Raw genomic sequence first — 14,426 nt, 5'->3', positions numbered from 1 at the left:
ACCGTATTTTAGAAACCAACACCGGGCTGCAGGGACTAGTGCTGGTTTTAAATATAGGGGGCAAAAACGACGTGGAGTACCCCCTATATTTAAGACCAGCACCAGACCCAACCGACCGGGGTGTAATGCCACAGCCCGGAGACCCAATCACCGGGGCTCCAGGTCCAAAGCATTACACCCGAAGTTGGTCAGCGCAAGCCGGTGATCTCGGGGGAGTTGGGGACCCCCCTAAAAAGGGTCCCCCCTCTCCCGAGCACCACAGGCTTACGCTGAAGCCTGGGGCTCATCCACATAACCCTGGAGTGGTGTGTATGGGGGTAAAAGGAAATGTTAAAAAAAAAAATGTCCCCAAAAAAATCGGGACATCATTAAAAAAATAATAATAATAATGTTTTTGGGTTAAAAAAAAAAAAAATTAGGTAAAAAAATTGCCAAACTAACGAAATTATTTCTGGTGGGGTCCCCAAGTATGGGGCAGGTGTTTTATTCATTGCGCAAAGTTGCGGCAGGAGCATTTTTGCTGAATTTTTTAAAATTACCTTTAGGGACATAAAAATATGCTAGTACCCATTTTCATGTACCCCAAATTTGATGGGACCACTTAAAAAAACGGAAAAAAAAAAACCTAAGTGCTCTTCTGTATCACTTCTTCAATGTCGGGAAAAAAAAAACACCTGCACGGCTATTTAAAAACCCTGACTTTCTTCTGCAGGCAAAAACGGGGGTACCTATAGTGATCCCCGAGGTCTGGACATCTTTAGGGGGCTCCTACAATTATTTCCAGAAAATTCCAGATTTTTCGCCGATCCAAGTATCGCCGGGTCCCGTTTTCGACGATTTCAAATTGAATACGGGGATAAGCGGGAGCGTGCGCAATACTTTTTCGCTGGCAAAACCTCCGATGTGCGGCGAAAACCTCGCTGGCGAGGTTAAAGTTTCATATTGAATACCCCTCTAAGCGGTCTAAGCTCCAAGCATTGGAGAGAGATAAAGTGGATGAATATAAAGTACCAACCAATCAGCTCCTGTCACTTGACAATAGATCCCTATGGTGTTTATTTACGAAGCAGAGTCTTTGAAAAACTGATCCCTTGTAAGTATATCCTTTGGGTCTCCTTGTTATAATGGAGGCCAAGATAAGGATCTCCAGCACTTATTTCATAAACAAAACTTTCTGTCAATGTTGGACTGGAGTACAGCTGAATAGCGGCATAAAGAATCTCTGGGGCTTCATACAACCTTAGTTGCTTACAAATTGATTTTTAGATCAGCAATTAATTTTTATTCCTCACCTCACAAGCATTTTCATAATACATTGGAAAGTGTTATTTGAAATAAGCTATACCAGGAGTGACCAAGATGTCAACTGTGGAGACATATTTAGTTTCATGCAGCTATAGGACCTCAGCAGAGGTAGTGTACCCAAAACAAGTGCTTCGAACGTCGGTGGCAGTGAGTGGCGCAATCCATACAAATAGGCCCATCATGAGCACAGATGGAGGGAGGGGTGCCACAGTGATAGTTCAGCATGGCAATGTGATGACCCACACAGAACCCTTCAGCAGCCACACACAAGGATAAACAGCAGATTCACATCTCCAGGAGCCTTACAAATTCTGTGATCAGTGTTCGTTGCTGTAAGAGCCCTCTGGGTGAGGAGGGTACAAAGGTACGTTAGACCTCCAACTTGTTTTTTTTTTTTTGTTTTCTCGCCTAAAGTGCCTAATCGTTTGACCACCCTGACCAACAGTATTAAACAAAAACAAACTTCTATTATTTTAATACTTACCCAATGGGTTCCCCTGACTCCTCATTAGCATTTTCCGGCTCTGCACAAAATATGAAAAAAAAATAAATTACAAATATATAATCTGTGTTTAAAATACAGTATACTGAAAATGCATTGAACTAGAAAGTTGTTTTATAAACTTGTTTTGAGGAGTAAAATGATGATGATGCTTTGTCTAAAAGGTATCACAAAGGAAGTCTATGTAACCATCTGAGAATGAATGTGAGGCAGTTTACAAAACTGCACTCAGTCTCCCTCTCCACCTGTAGCCAGAAGCAATGCACCATTCGCCATTCCCACAACTGATGGTAAAGGTCATCCATGTTATAATTACACCTGGGGCAATTGTGCCAATCTGACTCACCCATTAGAAAGCTTCTTTGGGGACAGAGATAACTCCTATGGCATATATTAAGAAAAAAATAATTATAAGTACTGGCTGTTAAACTATGGGATTGGGAGAAACCAGAAATAAAATCAGTAAGAGTTAAAGCAGTGAATCGAACGAGCCATTGCTTTTGTCCAATACCTACCACCATCTTGTGATGGACTCCCTCCATCAGGAATGTATAGAACTACAAAATGGCTATTATAGGAGTGTATCCAATGGGTTCTCAAAACAGGATTTTGGCTGAAATAGTTTTCTTATATGTGCTATCCTATCTTGAAGTGAGCATTAGTTGAACATCCTTTTGTGTGAGAATAATGGGCAGTGACTGTAAAGTATAAAAGCCCAGGAAAAGTCATTGGGCCTGATTCAGGCCCACTCGCGAGCGGCTGTCCGCTCGCAAGTGGGTCGATGTTATGCACTGAGCATGCGCACGACGGAGGGAGCTCCGTCGTGCGCATGCGCCAGACGCGACGAGCGAAGGAAAGTCCTTCGCTCGTTGTGTCCGATCTAAGGGGGCGTGCTGTCAATGTTGATTGACAGCACGCCCCCTTTGGTGGGCGTGCCTCCCTGACGGGGGCGTTCCCACGGGAACGCCTCCCGTCAGAAGCCGGCCCACTGACATCACTAGTGATGTCAGTGGGAGTGATTTTGGCTCTGATAGAGCCAAAATCAATCCGGAGCTTGCGGTTGAAACCCTCAACCGCAGGCTCCGGCTCGCAATTTCGATGGTCGCGATGGTCTCGACCATCGCGGCCATCACAAAGCACGCTCGTATAGCCTGTGGGTGGTGACCCACAGCTATACGAGCGTCCAGGAGGACGCTCCATGAAAATGGAGCCCGGCCCTCATTCAGAGCGTGCGCTCTGCTCAGAGCGTACGGCTCTGAATGAGGGCCATAATTTTTTATAAGGTTCATCCTCCACAAACAGAACAGTTAAATGATTCCATCCTCCAAGTTCCTCTGCTATACCATGAATTGCATGAGCAATATGTAAATCATAAGAATTCACCTGGATTTTAGCGAGAGTGATACCCAATTATTCAAAGTGGGCAGAGGCACAGCAAGATGTAATGTAATGTCCCCATGGGGGAATGGAGGAGGAAGTATTCAGATACATGGCTGTTGATTTGTCCGCATTAACCATCAAGCCAGAGAGAGACACCACCATACACTCGTAATTTGTCTAGCATTATTGGTAGGGTTTCGTGAGATGAAGGTATATATAGAAATAGGTCAGAGGCAAAAGCTGTGATCTTAACTATCGGGAGTCTATCAGAACTTTTTTAATAGATGCATGTCCTTTAATATACATAAAGTCCAGAGCGAGGTTTAAAATAAAAAAAAATAAAAAAAATAAAAAAAATAAAAAAAAAGAGGATTAAAATATCACCCAGAGACCATTTAACAGCAATGAAGTATTGGAGTTTGTGTAAAAGTTAACAAGACACATTAACTCTGTTTCAAATTTTTGCTGCTCAAAGATGGCAAATAACAGTGTTAAACCCTTTGTGTGTATCAAGGCTCAGCAGCACATTTTGCATAGATGGGTCCTGTAAAGAGGCCACGAATGACGCAACTGCCATCCCAACACCTTTGACCAAGTTCCGGCCCCTGATAAACCACATGTCAGGAACTGACAAAGTCAAATCGCAAGAGACGTTGCAGAAACAAGAAATTAGTTCCTTGATTACATTTCAGTCCTTTCCAGGATTAAAAAAAGTTAACTCTAATTGACTCTGGTCCCTCCAGTTGCACTTTGCAGTTGTGGGAGTCTCTGGGCGAATGCCCCATCTGCCCTGTTGTTAATCGGGCACTAATAATAATATTGAAAATGTCTTTCAAGTTTTGCGCTCGATTTTTTGCATAGCTCACATCCAGAACTGCGTTCCAGAGCCTACCCTAACACCTATCATGCTTGTGATCATACTGCTAAAAAACGTGAGGCCGATCTTATTTGCTCACCATCTCACTTCAGATTAATTTGCAGACAAGGAAGGACGCTTTCTTATCTTAGTGGGTAAGCTTAATAATAGACTGTGTACTCTAGTAAATGTTTACGCCCCTAACCAATGTCAAAACATGTTTTAATCCAAACTAGACCCTATTATCTCTCGTTTCTGCCAGGGATAACTCATTGTTGCTGGAGATTTCAGCATGGATCTAAAAAATATCCTAGATCGTTCTGCTCCTGTGGCTGCATCTCCTCCTTCTCCGGACTCCCGGTATTCACGATCCCTCCTCAGCCTCATGAAATCCCAGCTCCTTTATGACTCTTAGAGGGTTAAGGAACCATCCATTCGTGAGTATATATTCGATTCCCCCCCACACAATTCGTATTCCCACATGAATATGACCCTGTTCAGCCACGACCTTACTCTTCACGAGATTCAGAAACACGCTCCCATCTCTACTGACATTTCTGGCTTAGTACCTGGCTCTCACCCCATGACTTGGCGTCTTAATGACGCTCTACTCCATAACCCAGAGGTACTCTCATGCATCAAATCTCACATTAAAGACGACTTTGACCGGATGATCACCCGGACATTTTAAGAGCTGCTCTTTGGATGGCGCATAAAGCAGTCTTGCGGGGGTACCTGATCAGTATGGCTTCCAGAAAAAAGAAATAATCTCTTACTCAGATCAACAAACTCTCTATTCGACTTCACACTTTAGAAACCACACACAAACTACTCCCACTCCTGCCACTCTGACTGCTCTCCGGGAGACCAAACCCAAACTTGACATTCTTCTCTCTAAACAAGTGGCCAAGCACCTTCGATTGCTTCGCCAAACTTTCTATGAAAAGGGTGACAAAGCGGACAAGATTCTTGCAGCTCGCCTCCGCTCAGCCACGACCCACAAAGTTATTTCCATGCGTAACTCCCATGGCCAACTGATTCAGAACCCAACAGCAATCAGGACTGCCTTTCAATCCAACTACTCTAACCTCTATAACCTCACAGGTCCCTCTGCTACTCCACCATCCATGCCTACTTCCCAGGTAATTACTGACTTTCTTGCCAAGTCCCAACTCCCACGCTTATCCACTAGCGCTCTCGAGCACCTCAATGCTGAAATTTCATCTGACGACATTGGACAAGCTATACGAACTCAAAAATCTGGTAAGTCCCCAGCCCGAATGGGTTCACGACTGACTACCATCAGTTGTTCTTGGATCTGCTTGCCCCCCTCCTCCTGCACGCCCTCTATAATAAAGCTTTCCAAGGAACCTGTTTCCCCCTTGAAATGTTGGAAGGCCAGGATTGTCGTGATCCCTAAGGAGGGTAAAGACCCACTTAATTCTGCCAGCTATAGACCCATCTCTCTCCTTAACCTACATCTAAAAGATCTATGCGAAGATACTGGCAAACAGACTGAACGCTCTCCTCCCCTCCCTTATCGACTATGAGCAGGTCGGTTTTATCCCTGGTCGTCAAGCTAGGGATAACACCAGACGTGCTGTTGACCTTATCCATGTTGCAAACTTCAGATCCCCTACTATCATGCTCTCCCTCGATGCTGAAAAAGCGTTCGACATGACCACCTGGGGTTTCATGAAGGCCGTCCTCGAAGTGTTTGGCTTCACGGGAGATTTCCTCACAGGGGTCCTGTTATATTCTGCTCCCTCTGCTAAAGTTCTTATCAATGGTACCTCCTCTGTCCCGACTTATTAGCAATGTTACCCAGCAGGGCTGCCCCATTCTGATTTTTGCCCTTGTGATAGAACCGCTTGCCTCTCAGATCAGACCCCACCCCGATATATGCAGGTGGGGGCACTCACTTTAAAGTGTCTCTTTTTGCAGACTATATACTGCTTTCCCTAACTGAGCTGCTGATTTCCCTCCCCAACCTTTCTGCTGTTCTTTGATACTACAGCACAGTTTCTAATTACAAGATCAACTATTAAAAATCCAAAGCCATGATGCTCCATGTGCCCCCTCAAATCACTGAGACTCTTGAGGCAGATTTCTAATTTAAATGGCAACCCAACCAGATTCGATACTAGGGGTTCTCTCGGACCTCCCGCTAGCATCTCCTCTTTTGCGAGAACTTCCAGTCTCTTTTCTACAAAATACAGACTGACCTGACCTCCTGAATCCGCCTCATCTCCTGGCTGGGCAGGATCATATCAGTTAAAATGATTATTATACATAAGTGACTCTACCAGTTTCAGACCTGCACCTGCCACCCCCCTTTGTGACATCCAAAAAGCTCTGGTTTGTTTTATCTAGAACCACAGCAACCCCCCGGATCTCAAGTAATGTTTTGAAAAGAAAGGTAGATGCAAGCGGTAGGGGTCTACCAGATATAAAACGTTATTATCTAGCCACCCACTTCTCGCCCCCAGGGTCCACCTCCTGGCTAGACCTAGAAGCCGCCTATGTTACCCTTCCCAACCTGACCCGCATATGGGGTTTATCCCCCACAAAACACCCTATCACCTCTAAACTGCTTCCTACCCTCAAATTTAACATTGCCCTCTGGGATCGGCACTTACTTAAATTGAACCTTACCTGCCCAATCTCAAACCTTGACTTCCATTTGGTTCAACTCTGTGTTTCCCCCTGGGTCTTCCACCAAGAGAGCGTATTTGTGGTCCAAGGTAGGCCTTAAATTGCCTGTGGAATTTTCTTGGAACGTCAACAGGAATCCCCATCCCAAATACTAAGCCCCTTTGAATTTTTAAAAATCTGTCACTCCCTACCCCCCTACCTCAGTACTTTGGGACCTTACACCCTTTGACTAACTCTGTAAACATCGTCCCCTAACTAAAGGCCTGATCTCCCAACTCTATTCTATTTTCCTTGATGTAGCCCTCCCCTCCCCGTGACTTCATGAGACTGAATGGGAAAAAGATCTTGGGCCCCCTCCGGAAGAGGAAACATGGTAAAAAATGAGACTGGGGATTGCTAAAAAAAACCTCATATAAAATGTATTATCGATTGTACTATACGCCCGTGAGACTCCACAAAATGTTCCCCTCCTCGTCACCTGACTGTTGGCAAGGCTGCGTCCACAGGGCCACTATATTACATATATGGTGGACATGCCCAAATATTATCCCCTTCTGGGATTCTGTTCATGGTTTCTTGAACTCCCTCTTTGAATCCCCAGTAATAAATCCCTGGGTATTCTTTTTATGCTACCCACCCCCACATTGATGAAATTTCAAAGAAACTACTTATGCATATCCTGTCGGCGGCCAAGTACCTGGTGTAGGCCTCAACCGAAAAACAATTCTTCCCCCATCTCTTTCTGCGCTTAAACGCCAGATTTGGCATGTGGCTGCTATGGAGGAGATATGTTCATGATAGGGGCCACATTTTAACCTAATAAGTTAAGTATGGGCTCCCTGGCTATTTGACAAATGCAGACATCCATTTCTCTCTACCCCTGAGCGCAGTATATGCCGTCTCCCTCAACTGGAGCTGCTGCCTCGAACACTACCATTCTCCCTACAGACTGGTCTGTAGTTTTTCATGTAATCTTTTGCTATGGTACCCCCTCTTCTCCCCTCCCTGCACTCATTCCCCTTATAACTGTTTGCGTTACGATTGTTGTTTCCTAAGTTTTTATTTGCATCAAAATTTGGTCACCTATTTGTGTCTAATAGTAATATTTACCCATGTTATCTTTATTTCCTGTTTCCGTTTTGGTCCGGATCACGTCGTGACATTTGATATTTGCCATATCTTGTTTTCCTCTGTATGTAGCATGGCCTTACTGTTTATCTTTCTGGGGTTTTTTTTTTTTTGACTGACCGCTCAAAGTAAAGAATAAAAAAAATAAAATAATGTATTGCACTGATGACTGTTATATTATCAACCTTGTTTACTTATAGATGATATTGCCTACTAGGTATACTACGTGAGAGAACAATTTAAATGTATTTTATTTTATTTTTTTGACAGGTTCAGATGACTGGACTCACCATCAGGGGTAGGCAACTTTTCCTCTTTGGGTGGAAGATTCAGATTACAAGCCAAAACATTTTCTAGAGGGCCACTACCATTATAAAATATACAAAAGCAATAAACGGGAAATAAAAATTTTAGTGGCTTTCCTATACTTGTTTAGGTTAGTTTGATAATTTGTAGTCTGAAGACAGAGATATTCACTTAGCAGAAGTCCAACTAGAAGATCTAGCTTGCCAAAAGAGTCTACTGTGTGAGAACAGGAGGTGGAGTAGTGGTGCTACTCAAAACATCATTGAGTGCCCCCTTGTATCACTAGTGCTAAGGGTGCCTCCCTCTGCAGTACACTAAGAGCAATCAACACCTATCACGAGAGGGATTCTGTCATTATATTTTAAATTACAAAACCTAATAATACATGAGTCTATACCATATTTTGTATATTTCTTTTAAAAAAATTGTATGGGTTTAACTAATTAAGCTCAAGGATCATTCCTACACTTTTGCTCATGACTAAAGCTGGGTACACACTTTACCGACCGAGCGGCGATTGGTAAGCATATACACATACCAATAGGCCGCTCAAAATGTCTGACCATACATCACAACTGGGCAGGCATTTAAATATGCCCATCCAGTAGTGATGTCAGAAGTGTCCCTGCAGCCAGTGTACAGGTGGTCAGCAGGTCACCTGTACATACAGCTAGATGATCATATAGATATATTGGTGCATTGGCTGTGCTGACGTTCTTCAAACGACGTTCTTCAAACCTATAGCGTGTAAACACATGCCGATCCGCTACCGATATAACATTCGATCTAATGATATAGCTAGTAGTATATAGCCAGCTTACATAAAACTTTTATATAAATGCGACATTAGCTCTTAAGATAGTGCTCAAATACATCTCAAATAGTCTAAGAAATGTTAAATAAAACTAACAACAAAGCTAAAAGCAATCTGTGAAACACAAACATACACTGAAAAAACAGGGATGTTACTAAACTTTTGACCAGTTTTTATTGAAATGTAAGTACCAAGTCCAGTGAACAACCTGAAATGGTACAAGGGTAATGTGGTAAAAAATTGCTAGAGGAAAAATTCGAAAAAAAAAGTTAAGATCAATAAAAACTGAAAAATATTGCGAATTTGAGTGTTAATAAAAGAAGGCTTTTTCAGGGAGCAAGAAATTGGTTAAGAACTTACAGCTGTTCTGCAGCAGTAAAAGAAAAAAGAGGGCTGTCTTTGCCATTAAGAACTGCCCGTGCACTACTGAAGGCTGGAAGGTTTCATGTACAGATGATTCTAAACTTTACATCTTGAGGTTCATCTTGCAGAGATTTTTGTATGCCGTTCAGTAGGTGAAAGCATGGTTGCTCAGTGTGGTGGGTTTATTTACTAAGCAGCAGTTTGTAGGAACCACTGCTTTTTGGCATGTATAAGCCCAATGCTTTGATATTAAATCCATTGAACTTTTACATTTTGGGCTTAAACACAAGTGGCTTTTACAAGTTACTGCTTAGAGAATAAACCACTGTGACACCAAATGTCACACATGGAGGAGTGTGATGGCCTGAAACTCATTTGCTGGATCTAGAGTTTGCTACTTGCGCAGAGTGACTGGCACCAAAGCTAATATAGCATTTTGTAGCACCATGCAATAGCATCTAATCTACATCTAGTTGGTCAAGGATTCATCCTACAGCAAAATAATGACCCAAAACGTTAGGCTTCAAGTCATGGAATGGCCAGCACAGTTTCCAGGCTTAAACCCCATAGAGCTGTTTGGGATGAACTGGACAGAAGGGGGAAACAGCAAGGCAACCTACAAGTGCAACACATTTGTGGAACTTCTGCCACAGTGCTGGGAAGAACTTCTCAAACAATATTTTATTCCCATTGTAGAAAGTGTGTTTGGCGGTTATGTCAAAAGGTGACTACGAAGATAAGTGAAAAAATTTTATTACATTTTGTTAAAAAAAAGAAAAAGAAAATCAACGAATCATTTTGTTTATCTCCAATTGTTTATTTGTTCTATGCTTTAATGTTTGAGTAAATGTATTAAAAACAGCATACAACTGGGAAAATAGGGGTGTTCCAAAACTTTCGACTGGTAGTGTAGTTTCAATAATACCTTTTGATTTTACTTAATATGTTTTTAACAATAAAAAAAGCGCAAACTTCAGTAATGGAAAGAAAAAGTTAAATTCACCTGCAGCAGTATTGGAAGAAGAGCAGTTGGAAACATCAGATGATGGAGAAATTGGCGCAGTTTGGGTATAATCAGGCGTTTCCATTCTAGCTTTCTTCTTGGGCTGTTCATCACTGGTTTTAACAGTTGCTGAACGAAATGATATTTCATGAATGATACAACATTATCATCAACATGTGTTTTAAACAATAAAAATACTTGTTTACTTGTTGCGGTTATAGTTTGAAATTCCCCATATGTAACAAGTCGGAATCAGCATATGAAAGCTATCCAAAGGAACTCTTAAATGGAATTGTCTCAATGGTTCCTTATTAAAAAAAATATCAAGTGATCAAAAGTATATTTTGTTTTCAACACCTTCCTTCCACATCTACATAGTCCATGCTTTAATTTTGTAATCGCAGTTTTAGCTAGTCTCCAGGGAGTGTCCATCAGAGTTATTATGTGACTAGTGAGGCTGCTCAGAAAACATGTTGCAGTATGAAAAACGGGTTATGTAGGATATTTTTCAGCTGGGTGTAAACAATAATTGTGCGCTTGACATTCTTTTTAATGTAGAGCAATAAAATATAGGATTTTGGTACTTACCAGTAAAATCCCTTTCTTTGATTCCACAGGGGACACTGGAGATCAAGACACTGGATGAGTGGAGCTGGCATTTGAAATTTATAAGTGTGAGTGACTCCTCCCCTCTATCCCTCAGAAGCCCCAGTTAGAGAAATGGAGCCCGAGGAGACGGAAGAGAGGGCCTGATTCACTATGGATCGCTATTTTGCGAATACACACGCAACTGCATTGCTAATTTATCAGCAGTGATATTTAAATGTTTGCATTCGCATTGTGATCACAGTCTTACATAAGGATGCTCACCTTTCCTTACTCACATCCAACATAGAGAAACAAAATCAGTAACATACGCAGTTAATGAAGCCCAGACCTCTCAGGAATTGCTGGTTTTGCAGTGGCTAGTTTATGCACGCCCATGCAACGGCGTTGAAACGCACTGGAAACGCCCGCGTCCGCCCGACCACTTCCCCAGTCACCACCCACAAACAGCACTTCCTGCTAATCACTCTGCCATGGGTCTGCATATCCTCTGCGTTCGCAGTTCCGAGCGCAGTGGCTAGTTTGCGCACTGCGATGCATACGCAGTACGCAACAATCGACCGATTGCGTGCGTATAAGCAACTGCGATCCTTGCTGAATCAGGCCCAGAATCAGAAGACATAACTGAGGAGAAGGGATTAAACAACAAGGACGGCAAAAGCCGAATAGAAACATACATAACAGAATGTATTCAACATGTGTAAAAAAAAAAAAAAACAGAACACCATGGCAGGTAAAACAGTCCTGGAAGGGTGTCCAGAGTCCCCTGTGGAATTGGAAAAAGGGATTTTACTGGTAAGTACCAAAATCCTATTTTCTCCTTCATCCACCAGGGCACACTGGAGTTCAAGACACTGGGGACGTCCAAAAGTTTTCCTCCCCCGGGTGAGAGAGCCCTGAGTAACCTGCAAAACCCTGTGACCAAAACAAGATTCTGAGGCCGCAAGGGTAACAAAAAAAAAAAATGAGGACCGTGAACCATGGGGCCGCACGGAAGAACAAATTTTATGAGGCACCATGATGGGCAGCCCAAAAAGAACCCACTGCACGAGTGGAATGCGTAGAATAGAAACCCGCGAAGGCCGGGCACTAGCAACATACATCTGTCGGATAGCCAAACGGATCCATGTGGCAACAAATTTAGGGTACATGAAAATGGGTGCAAGCATATTTTAAAGTCGCTAAAGTGAAATTTAAAAAAAAAAAAAAAAAAATTTTTAAAAATGCACCTGCAATAAAAAAAATAAAAAAAAACACCTCACCCATACTTGCAGACCCCCAAGAATTCTATTTCGCTAGTTTTTATGCTTGTACCCCCCACTTTGTACTTTTTCGCCCACAAAAAGTACTTTTTTGGGGTGTTCCTCACTTTTTTTTAGTTTTTTTTGGACGCAGTTGTCCTTTGGGGGGCTGTCCCAAGGGTTCTGAGTGGTTTCCCCACCTTTGCACCCCAAAATAAAAACAAATGCACTTTTCTCCTGCTATTCAGAGGCGAATCTTTTCCGCCTTTTACATTGCATTGACTTTCCGCGTACACAAAAAGTATTTGAAATTGAATACGGAGTTAAGTTTCCGACTGGCGAATAGTGGCTATCGGTGATACTTTTTTGCGGATCTTGGCATTTCGCTTCTAATTGGAGGCATATCAAAATATTAACTGAAAAGAAACATATTACACTTGTCCTATCCAAAAGCAGAGAAGCAATTACTTATATAGAGGTGGTACTAGGAACCCCCCACACCCAAAATATGTAATTAAACATACTGCATTATCCCTAAGCTCAATGCTGCATACAATTCTGTAATTTATATAGGCATATATGACACAGATGTTCAAGGTAACGGTGATCGGTTACTCAAAAATCTGCATATAATATTAGCGTAGAGCTGCTGCTTCCCTTCAAACACATCTGGCATTAGTGAGAACTGAACCCACAATCTCCTGATGACAATTACAGGGTATTATTACCTGATAAACCGACAGCACCTGTTGTCCCATCCAAGTACTAAACCAGGCCTGATCTGCTCAGCTGCCGAGATCGGACGAGATCTGGCGTGCTCATGGTAGTATGGCCATAGGCCAAAACCTGCAGCAATCTTGAGACAGCCAAGTGACAGATTATGTTATCACATAACCCCCTGGGCTTGACATTTTCTACACAGCCAAATTGACTAAATACAGTGCAATATACTGTCTTCAGTATAAAAAAAAGATGAGGCAGAGCTATGGTCTATAAAGACTCTGCAGCTGCCTACTAATAAAGCAGGCAGACTCTATAACTGCGTGCACTGGCAGTGGGGAGGCTGTCTGAGCCCACCACCCCCAAGAAGCTAATTAGCATGTTTTTAATTAGGCCAGGAGAGCGATGTGCTATATCACATAGTATTACATTTCTGGCCCTAATTGGAGTGGAACCCAAGGTAACAGTTCTGTTAAGCAGGTACCCTTACCATTGACCCACATGGGCTTGCCCACGATGCTGAGCACTAATGTAGGTGCTCAGCGGTGTACTTAAAATGGTGGGCATCCCAATGTGGGAGCGCGTTTGCATGGAGAGGTAGCATAGTCTCTCTTGGACTGTAGGAATGGCCGAGATATGAGAGAGGTACCTCCGGTGGGAACACCCTCCGTTCCATCAGAGCGGGGGGTGCGGAAGGTGCCACACCGCTGCTAAGCCCCACCCCCAGCTTGCAATAAAAACGGAATCACTAAAGTCCGGGTCAATGCAATGAATGACCACTGCCTGCAGAGTAGCGCTGGGCGGGTGACCCGCGCAAAGTGTGCCAATGACCAGACAATACGGGGGTTAAGCTGGCCGTTGCTGCCAGAGACAACCATACTAAGCGGGATCTCTGGGCAGCCCGCTGCGGCTTCGCCTCCTCCCCTTCCTGCCGGCACCCGGCTAATCTATGGGCACACTAACGGACACCCTGTCCGTGTTGTCTATGTAACAGCACTGGCTACAGCGTTGATAATCCGGGTGGCTGGTCACACTGCCTGAGCTAAGCGCTGTCTGGCTACCAGCAGAGCTGTTACTTGTCAGAGCAGCCACGCTATCAGGGGAAGAGATATACTGACTGTAGCTGCTGGCAACAGGTCCTGCGGTGGCCAGAGAGACATGGATACAGCCTCTTTAATAGGCTGCGGCATGTTCCTCCCTGATCTAGTGTCAGGGTGCCTGGGACCCGGACACTCACTCTCTGTTAGTGGCGTTGGGTCCCCCTGATGCCTCCATGTAGCAGCAGGCTAACAGATGCAGCTGTCAGCCTGTCCTCAATGCTGTGTGGGAGGCTAAAAATAAATAAATAAATCAAATTAAATACTAAGTTTAGGCTGAGCTCAGCCCCAAGTGACCGGCTCCCTTGGGCACAATTCTAAAACAGGGGCTTCTGGGGGATAGAGGGGGAGGAGACACTCACACTTATACATTTAAAGTGCCAGCTCCACTCATCCACCAGTCTACACCCAATTTCTTGATCTGCAGTGTCCCCTGGTGGATGAAGGAGT

The 14,426-nt window shown here is 43.4% G+C and overlaps 1 protein-coding gene across 5 annotated transcripts in view; it reads right to left on the bottom strand.

Moving 5' to 3' along the window:
- The window catches only part of LOC148511388 (uncharacterized), an 85,959-nt gene that overhangs the window by 30,735 nt on the left and 40,798 nt on the right, over positions 1-14,426 (bottom strand). For all 5 annotated transcript variants that reach the window (XM_088442315.1, XM_088442314.1, XM_088442317.1 and 2 more), the window contains exons 8-9: positions 10,313-10,441; positions 1,790-1,829 (exon numbers count right to left, since the gene is read on the bottom strand). In XM_088442315.1, coding sequence (XP_088298441.1) covers positions 1,790-1,829; positions 10,313-10,441 — 169 coding nt within the window. The remainder of the gene's footprint in view (positions 1-1,789; positions 1,830-10,312; positions 10,442-14,426) is intronic.

Source organism: Taudactylus pleione, unplaced genomic scaffold (genome assembly GCF_031769625.1).
Source record: "Taudactylus pleione unplaced genomic scaffold, aTauple2 ptg000309l, whole genome shotgun sequence".
Taxonomy (NCBI): domain Eukaryota; kingdom Metazoa; phylum Chordata; class Amphibia; order Anura; family Myobatrachidae; genus Taudactylus; species Taudactylus pleione.
Note: the sequence above shows the minus strand (reverse complement) of the source record. Positions and strands in the feature narration are given on the sequence as shown.